This window comes from Protomyctophum parallelum, assembly GCF_964188405.1.
Source record: "Protomyctophum parallelum genome assembly, chromosome: 6".
Classification (NCBI taxonomy): domain Eukaryota; kingdom Metazoa; phylum Chordata; class Actinopteri; order Myctophiformes; family Myctophidae; genus Protomyctophum; species Protomyctophum parallelum.
This window is the reverse complement of record NC_139701.1, coordinates 24139688-24157942: the sequence shown is the minus strand read 5'-3', so window position 1 is coordinate 24157942 and position 18255 is coordinate 24139688. Positions and strand designations below refer to the sequence as shown.

General features: G+C 43.7%; 1 protein-coding gene across 1 annotated transcript; it reads right to left on the bottom strand.

Moving 5' to 3' along the window:
- Positions 1-4343: 4343 nt before the first annotated feature.
- On the bottom strand, positions 4344-11954 carry LOC310859913 (protein shisa-like-2A; the record flags this gene model as incomplete). The annotated part of the gene is made up of 3 exons (XM_083766679.1): positions 4344-4647; positions 9543-9679; positions 11770-11954. 3 exons carry the CDS (start codon positions 11952-11954, stop codon positions 4466-4468), a joined length of 504 nt encoding a protein of 167 aa, XP_083622805.1. The 3' UTR covers positions 4344-4465.
- Positions 11955-18255: the final 6301 nt, after the last annotated feature.

Genomic DNA, 18255 nt, shown 5'->3' with positions numbered 1-18255 from the left:
TTGAACAGGACTAACAAAACTGGAGGAGGAGTTGCCTTGTATGTGGACACATCTTTAACAATGTGTTGCATAAAGGTCTAGAAGGAGTCGGATTAGTTTGTTCTGGGAGGTTTGAAGCTTAGTTCTTCGTGACATTGAGATGCTAGAGAACCAGGAGGTACAGGCGTAGTCAAATATGGGCTGAATAAGAGCTCCAGCTAATGTCCTGAGAGCCCTCTTGTTAACAAAGGAGGAGATTCTCCCCAAGAATCTTGTCCTTTGATTTAATTTTTTGATCGCCCTTGTTGCCATGCCTTCACCTGTCAGCTTGTTGTCCAGGATACAGCCCAGATATGAAATCTCTACTTTGCTAGCGATTACAATGTCGTCAATTCTGACATTGAAATCATTTACCCTACTAAGGGAGTGGTTAGACCCAAAAAGAATGGATTCTGTTTTACCAAGAAGCAATGAGAGTTTGTTAAGCCAAGTTCAGATTTTGGTGAGTAACGACACAGAACACTCGAAGCCATTGCTGCCCTCAAGACGGACCTTAATAGACAATCTTGGAATGAGGTATAGGCCTACAATACTAACGACCCAAACAAATCATATGATGTCTTCTTGACAACACTCCTAGAACTATATAACAAACATTGTCCTCTAAGAAAAACCCTTAATAAACACAACCACAAACAGGATACCCCGTGGATAACGAAAGGCATCTGAAATGCCTGCAAAAAGAAAAACGCATTATATAGAAAATATATCAAACAAAGAACTAAAGAAGCAGAGACCCGATATAAGACATAAATAAGGGGGACGGCTTTATACAACATAAGACCTAGAAGTACTGACACAAAAGGCAGATGCCTATCCGTAAAGGGGGTTAAATTATGGAATAATCTAGACAAATAATAAAAAATCACACCCGTGTGAACTGAGTGGTGCAACTCCCCTCTCGCGATTTCATTTTACCAGCTGCCTCGTAGAGGCTGAGTGTTGCCAAGCCTGCATATTTCCAGCCTAACGTGGATTCATTCACAGTTGCTTGCCTGGTTTGGTTTTTGGAGGCTGCTTAGCTTATTTCTGTCACGACAGTTGGCAACACTGGCAACCATACTGCCGAGTACTTTTGATTGCTGATTGGCTGCCTCGTCTCCAGCAAAGAAACATACTGCCGAGTGACGAGTACTTCTGATTGCTGATTGGCTGCCTCGTCTCCAGCAAAAAGTCACAAACACGCACGCACGCCTGGAAGCCACCGCTCACTCCACAAAGTATCATCTCTACTCTCGCCTACTCATGCAGGAGACACAGTGTACTGGAGGAGGAATTGCGGCATCACGCTTTTGCTTATTCCTTCTAAATCTCTGTAGGCCTATATAAAATATAGCTCACTCAGCGAATCTCTTAGTTACATCAATATTGTTCTTCGACAATAGTTGGTTTGTGCCCAAGTATTAGACAGTTCGCATTGGCTATTTTGCCTGCCATGCACTGTGACGCACCTTCCCAGCCATTATCCATGATTGCAGTGGTTTCAACCAGTCCCAGAGCCAACTAATAGAACAGTTACGACATTGAGGGGGCAAATAACAGCGGAGCGCCGCTAAAACGGGGCAACAGACTCGCTGATTTAATGGGTAACAGACAGTAACACATTTGAGTCTCAGTGACTGTACTCGCGGACTCCCACGCATACTACCGCGGACCCCCTCCGCCCCGCGCCAAACTCCTCTGGGACCTCCACAGCCCACAGCCTCTACCCGCGGACCCCCACGCAGGCTACCGCGGGACTTCTTTAGACCTGCCAAGCCTGTCAACACTACCGACAGCCTGTGCGTGCGGAGCGATGCGAATCATGTGATATATGATGGTTTGGAGAATGGGCGACCTGAGCGTGTACAAATACAACCAAATGGACCCATAACTCTACAAAATTTTAGACTCTCGTTTTACAACAGATTGACATGTCAATATGTTCGGGTGTCAATCAAACCAAGTGGAAACCTGAATACTCATAGTAGCCAATTTGAATGCAATCTGGTCAAACTGACTGATACTGACCGAGGCGAGACCGAGTCAAGACCAAGACCAGATTATTTTTCGTTCCCTCTTATTTGATACAGGTACAGAAAACAATATTGATCTGAAACACTGCAAATAGATTTTACTGACTTTGGAAAAGCTCAAAATTAGGTATAGCCTGTACAGCATGATTCATTAAAATATTTATTTTAAATATCAAGCATAATAATCCGCATACAACTGTCCCCCAACATTTAAAAAAGAAAAAAAAGAAACAACAACATTAAGGGCTCTAATTTGGTCCGAGCTTTCTAAAGCCACTATTTGGAGATTTAGCATTGGGGAAGGGCGGTTCCCCCACTAAAGTAGCTATTTTGGTCACCTGCCTAAATACCTAAAATACCTGGTGCTTTGTGCGTTACAATAATGAAACCAATCAAGTGCCACATGCCATTGTCTTTAAGAGTTCCATTATCCATTGCCCGTTATGCCCAGTGCTATATTGCCTGAGTCATATAGGCATATATTAGTGATGCAACGTTACTCAACGTTACTCAGTTTCAAATTATCTAAATTCCAATAAAAAAGGCTGTAGACATAAACTCATGGGACCTTAAGAAATGGCTTATTTAATGGTTACAAAATGGGACCACGTGATATGAATATGAACAGCAAATGAACATGGATAAAAGCAGATACAGTACGAGCTGTTATCTTGCGAATCACTCCATACGTCCCAACAAGAGTCCTGACATCGGCTAATCAGTCTCTCCTGATTGTGCCTGAGCCACATTTCAGGACCAGAGGAGATCGCTTCAAGGGGGGGCGCCCGTTGAAGCGGTCCTGAAATGTGTCTCAGGCACAATCACGAGAGACTGATTAGCCGATCAGGGCCTGCGCTGTCATTGTCTGTCCTGGAGAGCTCAGACATGTTTTTACTTTTTCAGTATAGGCTATAGAAATATTTCTGTCTCTCTGTGACCTTGATAAGCACAGCTAATGTGCACACTCTTAAAAGTAATGGTAAATGCTTTAAAGGTCTACTTTATCTCATCAATAGCCCATGGAAGAGCGATGTGTTGCTGCCTTGAAGTATCACTTGTGCTTGTGTCTTTTGTGGCCAGAATGTACTATAGTATAAATCAATCCCGGCCCCCCTGTCAAAAATAGCTAAAATCCCTAAAACGAAAGAAAGCAGCAAATGAAAAACAATCACGCTCATCTTTTACTTTCTCTAACAACAACGTATGTATGTATGTATGTATGTATGTATGTATGTATGTATGTATGTATGTATGTATTTGGTTAAAATGGGTAGGGTTTAAAAAAAGGCAAGAGTTTGCTCTGGTGCACTGGCCTAAAAGTGGGTCCTTAAAAACTGCTAAAACTTCTGAAATGTATGTATGTAGGTATGTATGTGTGTATGTATTTTAAAAGGGGAGGCTTTTTTGTAAAAATCCCTGCCCGCAATACCTTCATATATTTAAAATGAGTCCAAAATAGGGTTACCAGTGAAGGGCAAACTGCCTATTCACTGGGGACTATGCAAGGCAGAGGCGTCCACCCCCCTGAGTCCAAGTTTAAGCTAGACCGCATACCTAAAATTAAGTATGTATGTATGTATGTATGTATGTATGTATGTATGTATGTATGTATGTATACATGTATGTATAAATGCACCGAATAAAGTTTACCATACCTTACCAAGGTTACACATCACATAATTCCCTGCAAAACTTTAAATGGCTTCTGCGTGCGTTCAGGGTTATGGACAGGGTTAGTATTAGTATTCAGCGCGTTGGAATGTCATTGCGTCGGAATATAGCGGGTTTCGACAAGCAAGATGAAAAATTCACAATACAGCCTCCATCTGGGATCGCTCAGGGATTGGCGTTGAACCGTCTTGCGCCCGGGTCGAACCAATCAGCGGCAGCTATGGGTGGGATCTTGGGGAGGCCCGGTGTGATGCCATCGAGAAGCGCCTGTTGCCATTGTATGTCCTTATTTTCCTATAGCGCATTAAAATTGGAAAATCGTCTTCTATTTTTGAAAGCAAGCAAAGACATGACCTGTCCTACACATCCGACGCGATAGTGATGGGGGGCTTTGGGGTGTTCAATTATCTAAAAGTCCAGGAAGAGGTTGTAGACAAAGGTTCAATGGAACCTAAGACATGGCAATTTAATGAATACAAGGGAACGGGTCCCAGTGTTAAACCTAATGCTATCAGGTGTTCGTTTTGGTTTGTTTATTTTCCTGCTGGCGTAGCTACAGCTACGACATGACATCCTGATGGCCCCATCCTGCCAAGTAGCTTAGGGGTGGCCTTCTTCAGTGATTGGGCTACAAAGATCCCTGATGCAAGTAGCTTGTGAAACAAGTGTGCAATGAGGTGCTTTTTTGTCTTCTTGAAAACAAGTTATGAAGAGTGTCAGTGACACAGTCTTAGTGTGCTCTATGCAGGACACTCATTGATGGTTGTGACTGTTGCCATAAAACAACGCTGGAACAGACGGTCAGGTTCTGGTGGCTGGTTGTCACAGTCCAATTTTCCCCTCAAGAAGTGTTTCCGAAACCCTTGGGGACCGCCATGCTTGCTGGGTTGACTTGGTCCTTCTAGTGGGTTGGATTCAGTTCCTAGAAGACAGACACTGATTGTTAAAGTCACAATGTATAACTTTTCCTTTGTGTTTTGTGACACCGCTTGTAGATATTTGTAATTACATTCTGGAGGAGGGGATTCAAGAAAAAACTGCTTTTATATATACACACAGAACTGTACAACTCCGGATACTTCCACCTTTGCAAATACTTTAATGTAATTTAATAACTTTAAATAATTTCTGCTGCCTGTGAGGAACTTTTGGGAGCCCTCCCCTTTCAGGAGCCGTCACATCCCCCCTTCACAGAGGACGATGTCAGACAGCTGCTGGCTAGGTGTAAGCCTGGCAAGGTGTCAGGGCCGAATGGCATCACAAAGTGGCATCACAAAAGTGCTCAAGCTCTGCGCCATGGAGCTCTCCCCCCATCCTTCACTCCATCTTCTGGGAGTCCTACAGGACAGCAGCCGTACCCACCCTCTGGAAAACATCCACCATCATACCGGTACCCAAGAAACCCCGTCACTGCCTGGAAAGACTGATTCTGAACATCATTCTGCCAGCTGTCAGGTCACAGCTGGACCCTTTCCAGTTCGCCTATAGGGCCAAGAGGGGGACAGAGGATGCTGTGGCATGCCTCCTTCATTCCCTTCAACACACATTTATCTTCGGACAATGTTGCCACTATTCTTTTTGTTGATTTTAGTTCTGCTTTCAACACTATTCAACGCCATCATATGATCAAGAAACTGCACCTCCTCAACATTCCTCCACTCCTCATCCACTGGACTTTTTGAGTATAGACCACAAACAGAGTGAAACTTCACCCTTTTTGCAAAACAATATATGTTAATGACGTTTAGAAGATTTCCACTTTCCTGAAGGTCTTTATGTGTGTAATATGTGGTTTTAGATATTTTAGATTTTAGCAGTGAGCCCAGTGTCTCTGATGTCATGGACACTGGGCTCACTTACTTCCTGGACTACATGTTGTCTCAGTAAAGGCCTATTTGTCATGATCTGTCACTCCACAGACCATGTCTCCTCCCTGGTCAGTCCCTCATTCCATTCCCTCACACTGCACACCTGTCCCCAACTCTCATCAGCCCTGCAGTGCTTCCCATTACACACCTGTGAACCCTTTGCCATTATCCTGCTGCCTATAAATACTGGACTCATTGCACACACAAACTGTCAGTACATAAAATCATTGTCCGGTGCTCCTCTTGGTGTTCCTCTGTCCCTGGAAATCCTTGTTCTCCTTCAGTAAGGCTTTTGCATTTCTGGACTTCCTGTGTTTGCCTTGTGCTTTGTTTTGTTTTGTATTTAGTCGTGTTTAGTTTTGCCTTTTGGATTTTTGTTTGTACTTTTGACGTTTTGGACTTTGGGCTTCCCTGAGCAGATGCTTGCTTTCCTATTTTTGTTTGTAAGCTAAATCTGCCATTTTTCTGCTTTAAAGGTATATTCAGTGATTTCTCTCAAAAAACCTTAGGTTTCGTTTTTGGCTGTGGGACCAATAAGTGATATTTGAATTAAGTGAAATCACTGAATATACCTTTAATAAAACAGTTCTTGAAACTACTTTGCTTGTGGCTCTGCATTTTTGGGTTCAGACATTCTGCTACCGTGACAGTATGTACTGACCAAAAATGAACCCAGCAGAGCTAAACATTTTCCGCCATAGGGTGGTGGACTTTGAGTTTTTGGTTACTCGTTTCATGGCCTCTCCCCCCAATCTGCGTGCTGAACTCCAAGTGGAGATGTCTACCCAGCAGCAGTGGTTAAAGGAGAGGCCATGGGTCAGCCATTTTGTCCCCCACCTGGATGTGGTGCGGGGAAGGCTTAAAGACTTTTTGGACACCAGCACGTTTCCCTGTGCTTCCCAGCCAGCTCACTCCATTAGGGTTGGAGTGTTCAGCCTGTGTCCCACTAGCCCTGATTCTAGCCGGAAGAAGACCCAGTATATGGATTTATTTCCCGATCTTCCCAGTGGTGATGAAGTTCCGTTTTATTCAGAACAACTTCACACTCAAAATCCATTTTATGGCACCCGTCTGGCTCGGGGAGGTCCCCGTTGTGTCAATAGGCAGGGGGGTGTCTCCCTGGGTCTCCCAGCCACCAAGCCCACCCGCCCAGCCTGTCCGGACAGTTTGGGGAACCGTGGGCCTTGTAGGAGAAGGCATGGTCGCCATGGTGGCCAACACCACCAGGAACCTCCGCCTCCCAGTTCTCCACGGCCCAGCCAGCCCAGCTCTCTCCTGCCTGGCACCCCGCTGCCTGGCATCCAGAGCACTGCACTGCCCAGAGTCCATAAACCCTTGCCAGCTCTCTGCAGCACCCTCCTCATCCCCTGGGTGTGCAGTGTTCTCTGGGGTCGCAGCACCCTCCTCGTCTCCTGGGTGTGCAGCGTCCTCTGGGGTTCCGTCTCCAGAGTCTGCAGCATCCTCCTCATCTCCTGGGTGTGCAGCGTCCTCTGGGATCCCGTCTCCAGAGTCTGCAGCATCCTCCTCCTGTTCTCCGCCTGCAGTCCCGCCTGCAGCTCCGCCTCCTCCGCCTGCAGTTCCACCTGCAGCTCTGGCTCCTCCGCCTGCAGTTCCGCCTGCAGCTCTGCCTGCAGTCCCGCCTGCAGTCCCGCCTGCAGCATCTCCGGCGTTGCCTTCCGAGCCTGCAGCATCTCCGGCGTCACCTTCCGAGCCTGCAGCATCCCCGGCGTCGCCTCTGCCTGCAGCACCTCTGGCCTCGTCTCTGCCTGCAGCATCCTCTGGGGTCCCGTCTCCTGAGTCTCCAGCGTCGTCTGCAGCGTCTTCTGGGGTCCTGTCTCCAGCGTCGTCTGCAGCGTCTTCTGGGGTCCCGTCTCCTGAGTCTGCAGTGTCGCCTCCCGAGTCTGCAGCTCTGCCTGCAGCCCTCCCTCCTGAGTCTGCAACTCCGCTTGCAGCACTCCCTCCTGTATCTGCAGCAATGACTCCTTCAGCTCCAAAGCCTGCAGCATCCCCTGTGGCTCCGCCTGCAGCACCCCTGGCGTCACCTGCAGCATCACGTGCAGCATCCCCGGCGCCGCTTCCACGGTCCTCGGCCCCGTCCCGGCCTTCTGGCTGCCCTCCTGACGGCACCTCCGCTGCCCCGTCCCGGCCTCCAGGCCGCCCTCCTGACGGCGCCTCTGCTGCCCCAGGCCGCCCTCCTGACGGCGCCTCCGCTGCCCCTTCGCAGCCTCCGGGCCGTCCTCCTGACGAAACCTCTACGTCTCAGCCTCCAGGCCGCCCTCCTGACGACGCCACCGCTGCCTCGTCTCGGCCTCCAGGCCGCCCTCCGGATGACGTCACAGCCTCGTCTCGGCCACCGGGCCTGCCCCCAGACGACAACTCTACTGCTTTGTCCCAGTGTCCAGGCCGTCCCCCAGACAGCACCTACTCAACTCGGGACCATCATTCAGGCCGCCCTCCTGAATTCCTGTGCCCAGCCATGGGCACATATCCACAAGGAGGAGTAGTGCACCAAAGCATTATGGGAATTGTAGTCCAGGAAGGAAGTGAGCCCAGTGTCAATGAAATGCGAGACGCGTTATTATGGATCCCACTGCAGTTCTAGGCAAACCCCGCCCTCGCTGCTCTGAAGCCCCAATGACAGGAAAACCCCACCTGTATGTTTTGATATCTCAAGGAAAGAAGGAATCTCCTGTAATATCGTGAATTTACCGTGATGAAGTGAATCTTGATCCATTTAACTAAAAAAGACGTTAGTCTTGCAAAAGAAAGAAAGACAAAGAAAAACAGACGTTAGTCTTTTCTAGAGGCCAATAATGATATGCCTTATGGCTTATGCCACCCAACTTGTAAATAGGAGTAGTCTATGTACAGTAATTAGCCTATATGACAGCCACATTTATTATATAATTTATATGGAGCAGATTGATGGTCTAACATTGCACTGGAATAAGGTAAAATTTTATATTTTGTCCATAAAGTAATACAGCATACAAATATTTAGACAGGTACATGGGTATCTTGGTGGTGTATCGAATCTTGTGGACCAGACCCATTGCAAGATGCTGTACTCTGTTGTCGAACCCTAAGCCATTCTAGCCTTTCAAAGTGGGTAGTGGTGAGGTGGGTTCGGGGGGTGAGGCCAAGTAGGAGCCTGACCAGTTTGTTGTTTGTTTTAAGGGCCTTTGAGGTGCTGTGGTACCAGACGAAGAAACCTTGCACGAGGGCGCCTGTTAAGGTCTTCAAGGTGTTTTTGTTGACCAGATCCTGTAAAGGAATCTTGTTCTTTGATTGACTTTTTTGATTACGTTGGTGGCCATTTTATCACCGGAAAGATTAGCCTCCAGGATGTAACCTAGGTAGGTAATTTGATCTTTTTGTGTGATACTATTGTCACCCACTCTAACCAAGAAGCCATCTGCCTTGCTGAGATTACTATTTGATCCGAAGAGAATGGATTCAGTTTTTCCCAGGTGTAAGGATAGTTTGTTATCAGCGAGCCAGGTGCAGGCTTAGGCTATATCAGCTGTTCTGTGCACATGCCGCAATGCTCACATAGCGTGCGAGTGCATGTGCGTGCGTGTGTGCGTGTGACAGGACGTACCGGGTGTCACGTTCTGGTGGTGTGGTGAGGACCCAAATGCAGGACAGCAAGGCAGGCATAGTTCAAGATCCAATATTGGGGATTTATTACAAAAACTGAGAAAACATCACAATCACAAACTAACACTGAACATGAAGTGACACCAAACAATGACTCGAGGACTGACTGGGGAACAAGACTAATATACACAAGAGGGCTGATTACACATGAGAAACACCTGGGGAAGACAACTAGAACACAACATAGAAATACAACACCTAGACAAGCAAAGTCTGTGACGATTCTGTGTAATTAAAACATTTTATAAACAACTCTGTGACATTTTTTTTAAACGTGTGGTCTTAGTACCTGCTTCCCTGAGAGTCAACCCATTGTCCAGTCCTTTGGGTTTGGTGACGATGAACAAGTAGCACAGGACACAAAGTGTGATGATGAATGCAAGGAGAACCACAGCTGCTATAGAGAGGCCCACAAATGCTCCCACACTAAAACAAAAGTCAGAAGGTCCAAACAGAAGAAATATCATTATTATAAATCAGTGGTTCTCAAACTTCTCAACTTGATATTTGGCTCCAGAGTAGACCCCCTTCTGAATACCACGGACCCGGACACAAGATTGTTGTTGTTCAAATGTATTCAAAAATACTTTAAAAAAAAATAGTAGATCTACAAGCTCACATTTCAGATATAACTGTGTTTAAAGTGGTTAAACTGATTATTATGCTATAATTACAAATTTCCCTGGGGTCCCCCTGGAACCCCATCATAGACACTGAGGACCCTTGGGACGGACCCCACTTTGAGAACCACTGGCATAGATGAACAAAATAACATGTATTTTTTAGTTAGTTAAACAAACTTGAATAACTCAAACATGTGCCTGAGCTTAAATGTGTTTTAGAAGAGAATTTCTTCCACCACTGGATATGAACAAGGCAAATCCAAGATGGCTGACACTCTGAAACACTACACAAAACGTGCGTGCGTGAGTGCGTGTATGTGTGTGTGTGTGTGTGTGTGTGTGTGTGTGTGTGCTTGCGCGCAGCCGTCCGTGTGTGCTTGCGTGCGTGGATTGTGTGCCTCCACTCATGACACGCTCCATATATGGCTGTCTCCATATGTCGATCAGACATCATCAAACCCTCTACACTCAAGACACATACTGTATGGAGCGTGTCATGAGACAAATTAACCAATTTGGTACAACACATAGATCTCCTATATGTGGAGCTGACTATCATCACCTGGATCTCAATGAAGATCACAACACTGACCTCATCAAACCCTGGATAGCCATAGCCTGGGTAAACCCCTTCCCCCTCACCAGATTTGCATTCAGCCTGAGGAGAGATGAAATGTTGTCCAGCAGGGGGAGTGGGTTTACCCAGGCTAGGAATGAGCTGCCTGTGCAGTCTGCACAATAAGACAAGCCCCCACCCTGCAGGTGTTTAAATTACGCCTCAAGACGAATCTTTAGCATTTCCAAGCTGTTGAAAGTGACACTGTGTAAGTTGTTTGTTTTTAAATTAAGTTGTGGTTTTTATAATTTAATTGTAAAGCACTTTGCTACAACGTCGTTATTTAAATGTGCTATATAAATAAAGATGGTATGGTATATGGTAAAATGGTGCAGCAGTATTTATTTTAACCTTTATTTAACCAGTAAAAGCACATTGAGACGGAGTCTCTTTTACAAGTGTGAACTGGCCAAGAGGCAGAAACACTTCAATGCGTACATGTCAAATTTCACAACAGCCAAATAATACATCCATCCATGATACCTCAAGAAACCTATGAAAAGTATACAACGAATCTCTACTCTAACAATGCATTAACAATGACCGGGAGCAAGACATTGTGCTCATGCAGAGTAAATACACAATGTACATTTTAAAACAGGAAAAAATAAATATAAGGGCTTATGCAAAGACTAGTACACATCAGAACATGTGCAGGTGTTGGCAGTATAGATTATGTAAACGAGGTAAATTTCAATTAAAATAGGTAGGCCTATATTGGCAATGGAAGATTTGCAGTACATTATCTCTTAAATTATGCAAAGACTAGTACACATCAGAACATGTGCAGGTGTTGGCAGTATAGATTATGTAAACGAGGTAAATTTCAATTAAAATAGGTAGGCCTATATTGGCAATGGAAGATTTGCAGTACATTATCTCTTAAATTATTCAATTTGGTTATGTCCAAGCAAATTCTTTCAAGGTGACATGCTCTATAATTGATGTGTAACATTAACAACATCAGAAAAATGTGACTGTTAAAAGCCTATTTGCCTGAAATGTCTTGCCAATTGCTTTATTCTATTACATCGATTAAATTGAATTCCCAACTTATGATGAATTGAATACACACTGCAGTGTTTTTTGTTTTTTTTGTTTTTTCAAACTGTTAATTCAAAAGTATATTGAATCAATCGATCAGTACCCTCTATGTATTCATTTTATGTTTTTCTTTATAGCCCAGCAAAAATATCTCCTTTATAACAACTGAAAGAGTTGTTATAGTACTATAGTTTGTACAAATGCATTCATTCAATCAACAGGTATGACCTTACCTCAGCCACCACATGTATCCATATTCATAGGGAAAGAAACTGTTGACATCATCACAGCAATACTTGCGGTCATTAAAGCCACAACAGTAGAGTGCCGTACTGTCACTGCCCGACTTAGGACATCCGAAGCCTTCCACAAACTCTTTCTCTGTGGTGTAATAACTCTGGCAAACTGAACTAAACATGTTTTTCCTCCTATAGGAATACGCAAATTGTGAGCTAAAACGTACGTGAACGGTCTTAGATTAATTGAAATATCAAGCAAACTGAAATGATCTTCTCTCTCTCTCTCTCTCTCTCTCTCTAAGCGGGTCTCCCCTCAGCTGCTTCCTAATGCCGATTGGCATTAATCAAATCACGCTTGACTGACATTGGCTGGCCGAGAGGCACGTGCCCCCCCCCCCCCCCCCCCCCCCCCCCCAAAAAAAGGAAGAAGCGACACAAAAGAAGAAGAAGCAATCTCCTGAAATGGGTCAGAAAGGCCTGCAGGCTTTTTCTCTTGAGAGGGCACACTGACCCCCGGACAGCCCATGGAATCTCTCTCTCTCTCTCTCTCTCTCTCTCTCTCTCTCTCTCTCTCTCTCTCTCTCTCTCTCTCTCTCTCTCTCTCTCTCTCTCTCTCTCTCTCTCTCTCTCTCTCTCTCTCTCTCTCTCTCTCTCTCTCTCTCTCTCTCTCTCTCTCTCCTCTCGGAGCTCTCATGGTCCTGAAGAAGCATCCCTCCAGGCTATGGGTCCTATAGGGCCCATGCACGCTGTGGTTTGTTACAGTCCTGAAGAAGCATCCCTCCAGGCTATGGGTCCTGTAGGTCCCATGCACGCTGTGGTTTGTTAACAAATTGACAGAAAAGCCAAGGGATTTTTTTTCTAACCTGTACACAACCTTTATACATATTTTAGCGTGATGATTAAGTTGAAAACGAGTAATACACTGTCTGGATGTCATCTTGAATTGGATTAAAAACGGAGGATTTTTGACACATGTATTTTTCATTTCACTACACCTTTAACAATCCAGTGTCTATACACGTTGCACGCACGCAACACACACATGCACGCGGGCGCGCGCTCGTGCACACACACACACACACACACACACACACACACACACACACACACACACACACACACACAGTTTGATTAGAAAAGAAATAGGATTAAACAAAATATTGGCAAAGCTAAATTGGTCATGCAATTTCTGTGACTACCCCCTAGCTGTGTGTCGGGATGACCAGTTGTGAGCGACTGGATTGCTCAAAACTTGGTGGAAAGAGTACATTGTCTCCCTCTCCTGACAGAGAGAAGTAATTGCAACCCACTGCAAGTGTGCTGGTAATTCATATGGGGTTAAATTATTTATTTTTATTCTCAGTTAATAGCCCTAGAATGTCTGTGATCTAATATACATGATTTCATGTATTCCAAATCCACAGCCATAGATTGTTTCTATCCACACACGGTTAGCAGACTGACCTCGTCTGCATTTAAACACTCACCCAATAATTAATTCCTAAGGCTTGGAGTCGTTTTGGGGACTAGTTTCATATTAAATAGTAGTAGTAAAATACGGACGACATTCTCTCCAGCGAGGGGCCCGGAATGAATGCAGGGCTGAACATATCAAAACTTCCTTTAGGAAGCAAAACTGTATGGGCCACATAAAAATTAGGTGGTGTGATCAATTACCACCTGTCAATTGTGTGCCCCATATACGTTTGTGCTTCCCAAACATCAACTTTTCCCAAAGTGTCCTCATGTAAAAGTGGCGATATTTTTTACTTAAAACACGTTTTCTGCAAGAACTTTCAAATGGATATGAAACTATAGAGCACAATATCTGACTCCAAGTCTTAGGAATTAATTACTGCGTGGATAGCTAGGATCAATTTATTGCTCTGTATTTGGAATACATGAAATGTATGTAAGATCACAGACATTCTAGGGCTATTGTTATTGTTATATTGCTATTGTATTATTATATTGGAAAGTTGATTATTTGGAAAGCCACACAATAATGTGGCTGCTATAGAAGCGTAGCAGAAAAAGTTAAACCAAGAGTCACTTGTCCAACGGACAAGTAAGATTTTGATGCACTTGTCCGGAAATATTTATTCATTGTTCTGGACAAGCGGACAAGCCTTAATGACAAGCCCTGCTCGGGGTAAGTATAGCAGAATAGAGTTCTGAGGCTTGGTAAGTTGCTATACCACTCTATTGTAGAATATCACCCACAACATCGCCAGAAACACACAACAATGCTGTTCACTTGACAAATACCCATCAACTATGATTAATTTCCAGCACTTTATAGTGAATATCACTGCCTCACTTGTAGGTACAAAACTACCCATTTTCATATATATATATATATATATATACATACACATACTCTCCAATTACAGGCCCATTTCCAACTTGCCCTTCCTCTCCAAGGTACTGGAAAAAGTGGTTGCCGCTCAACTCCAACAACACCTCAAACACAATAACCTCTTCGATAAATTTCAGTCAGGATTTCGCACAGCCCACAGCACAGAAACAGCACTGGGCAGAGTCACTAATGACCTCCTGATGGCAGCTGACAATGGCTCCCCCTCCCTCCTCATCCTCCTCTTGGACTTGTCCGCAACATTTGACACAGTAGACCACACCATCCTCCTCAACCGTCTCCACTCCTGATCACAGAAACTGTCAACGCACATCTCTCCATTTGTCCTTAATACTAAACGTGCTTTAGCATGCAAGCAGAACATGTCTCCACTAGACCAACACATGAGCAAGAGAGATCAAGGTGAAGACAATGTGTGGCTCAAGCCTTGAGCTTTGACCAGGTCTCTCCATTGACCTTTCAACTTCTCCACCATGCAAGAGGGTCCTCTTTCAGCACGTCAAAAGAGTTAACGTCCAGGTATGCATCCGGAAGAGGGCTCATGAGAACAAGACCATGGGTTGCATTTGAACTCTTTGAATTTTAAACTCTTTGAATGGTAAACTAGAGCCTCTATGGTTTGAAGGTGACCTGGTAAGACGTAGGAGGGGCCCGGACAGGAGTCCACCCACATAGCCTGTAGAAGTCCTTCCACGCGCCAAAATAGTACCTCCCAGTCCCGGCAGAGTAGTTCGGGAGGAATGGATTGTGTGGCCCTGGTTTTTCCCTAATGGGACTGATCGAGGGTATAGCTACTGGGACGTAAGTCGGGACTTGATCACCCCATGGCAAATGTCACACTTTGTTGGAATATGATCTTTATTGTATGTATATATATTTTATTATTGAGTACTCTTATTGTGAAGTAACCCAGACCGGAAGTGCCTATCAACTATCTGTGTATATAACCGGTGTAAATAAATATGTCAGTGATGTGTGTCGTACTGAACCAGGGGCCTGTTTCACGAAACTTGGATTAGAGATTAAGCCGGGATTTAACACATATCCTGGCTTAATATATCCTGGATCAGCGATTAACCGGTTTCATGAAAGCTGGTTAATCTTGCCAGATTAATTTAACCAGTTAACCTGGATATGTTGAGGCTTGATTCGGTTTCATGAAAGTGATGCTACATTAGTTACCATGGAAACTAATGCTTTGGACTTAGTAGACATTTATAGGCAGATAGTGGCATGTCAAAAAATCACTTTCACCTAGAAACTCCATTCACACTTTGTAAAATTCAGTTTACTGTGGAAACAGATGCTGGAACTTTTTACTTTGAAATGTTTTGTAGTTTCTGAGTTATTTAACTTAAGCAGTCAAACTGATCACAAACCAATGATGTTTTCCAGATTTATTCAATTATTCTGGGTTTATGTTGCCTTATTTGTATCGGTCTGCATTAAAGGACTAATTTAAGCACTATATAAAATCAAATAACCAAAATATATAGGCTGCACAACATCATGACAGCTTGTGAGCTTGTAGATCAGCTGCTTTTGGTGAATGTTCCCCAGAATAGGTTTGATGTCGTGCAAGTGCACGGTTAAGAAGAATTATTATATTATATTATACTTTTTTTGTAAAAGTGAAAACCACTAAATATTACCATTACTCATTGTATTACAACATATTACCATTGTAACGTTTCACCCACTATTGAACCCATGACCCACAGTTAACCAGTCTGGCCCCTGTCTGGACAACAACCCCCTTCCCCAAAGGTAGCTCCCTCAGAGGAGGGATTTATGGCCAAATATCACAATGCGACAATATCATTATGCTTACAATATTAAGAATTCTGTTTTAAGTTAATAGTAGTGGTAAAATGTAAACTATATTTTTGGGGTAGTTAATCATTCAGTCTATCCACTATTGAGAGTATGTTCTCTCTTTAATTACAGCAGCAGTATTTATTTTAGAAGCTTAAGTCTTGAATAGATTAGTAAAGAATAAAGATACTGAGATATACAAAAGGGGGCAGTAATGCAACTATTAAGGATGCAAACTGCCATAATACCGCATGAAGAAGAAGGATCAGTAAATCTGTGTTCTACAGAATGGGTCTAGAGACAAAAAATCAGGCTATCTATTCAGCCAGGCTTGCTGATCCCGGCTCGCCAAATCCGCCAATTCTGAGCCTCGCTTGGCTTTAGTGGAACGGAAAAAACCAGGCTGTAAAGACCAGGATTGAAAAAGCCTGGTTTTGGCCTAAATCATGGATTAGTTCATCCAAGTTTCGTGAAACGGGCCCCAGGGGCCCGTTCCACGAAACTTGGATTAGAGATTAAGCCAGGCTTTAACACATATCCTGGCTTAATATATCCTGGATCAGTGATTAACCGGTTTCATGAAAGCTGGTTGATCTTGCCAGATTAATTTAACCAGTTAACCTGGATATGTTGAGGCTTGATTCGGTTTCATGAAAGTGATGCTACATTAGTTACCATGGAAACTAATGCTTTGGATTTAGCCTGCTCTGGACCAGGCTAACAGCCAGGTTTAACCTAATCCTGATGTCTTTACTGTTCATTAAGCAGTCAAACTGATCACAAACCAATGATGTTTTCCAGATTTATTCAATTATTATGGGTTTATGTTGCCTTATTTGTATCGGTCTGCATTAAAGGACTAATTTAAGCACTATATAAAATCAAATAACCAAAATAGAGAGGCTGCACAACATCATGACAGCTTGTGAGCTTGTAGATCAGCTGCTTTTGGTGAATGTTTCCCATGAATAGGTTTGCTGTCGTGCAAGTGCAGTGCACGGTTAAGAAGAATTATTATATTAAATTATTATTATTATTCTTTGTAAAAGTGAAAACCACTAAATATCACCATTACTCATTGTTTTACAACATATTACCATTGTAACGTTTCACCCACTACTAGTCCTACATACTTACACCTAGAAACCCCATTCAAACCTATTTAGGTTCATCCTACGGTGGACATGTGTGCCTGAAAAGGAATCTTTGAAATGTTTCATAGTTTTAGAAATATAGTGCTTTCAAATTTGAGACATTTATAGGCAGATAGTGGCACTACACTTATATCAGTGAAGCATGGCATACAACATCCTGGCTGGATCACTGTATATCGACAGCCGACGCTCATGACAGTATAGAGAAGGTTGAGATCTTGTATGATCTGGCCACAGCAGATCACATGCCTTTCTCTATGACTATAAATATTAAGGGTCTACCTGAGTTGGCCATCAATGATAGTCCAGAACAAGCAGTCAAACTGGACTGGGCAAAACTCACTGAGGAGGACCTACACCAGTACAAATCACTGACTGATGGTTACTTAAATAATATTACTATACCTGTTGAAGCTACTACATGTGGAAACATTAACTGTAAGGATGTAAGCCATTGTAGAGCCCTGTGTAATATGTATGACTCTATCGTCAAGTGTTTAATTAATGGAAGCAATCCTTTTAAAAGAAAAAAGAGTAAACATCATAACATGAGACCCGGATGGAATGTCCATGTCCATGATCTACATGTAGAGGCTAAAAGAGCTCTTAAATGCTGGGTCTTAGCTGGTAAACCTAGGCATGGCCCTGAGTGTGACCACAAGAAGCAAGCTAATGCTAGATTTAAATATGCTATACGCTATATTAAAAGAAATGAACAGGCCATGAGGGCAAATGCTATGGCTGAAAAGCTACAGAAAAATAATGTGTATGAGTTCTGGAAGGAAGTTAAGGTGGTAAATAACAGTAAGATGCCAATGCCTTCTAGCATTGATGGTACTACAGGGTCAGAAAATATTGCTGAGCTGTGGAGAAGACATTATGAACGTATCTTTAATTGTATCAAGAGCAATGTTTTTAATATTGGTGAGGTTACACACACTGATGGGGTGACTGTCACATATGACAAGGTGAACTATGCTATAGAAAAATTAGTTCTTAATAAAGCATGTGGCAATGATCAGATCTCAGCAGAACATCTGAAGCATGCTGGTCATCGAGTATCAGTACTACTTGCAATATGTTTTTCAGGGTTGTTGTTGCATGGCATACTGCCTGATTCTATGTTATCTGTCC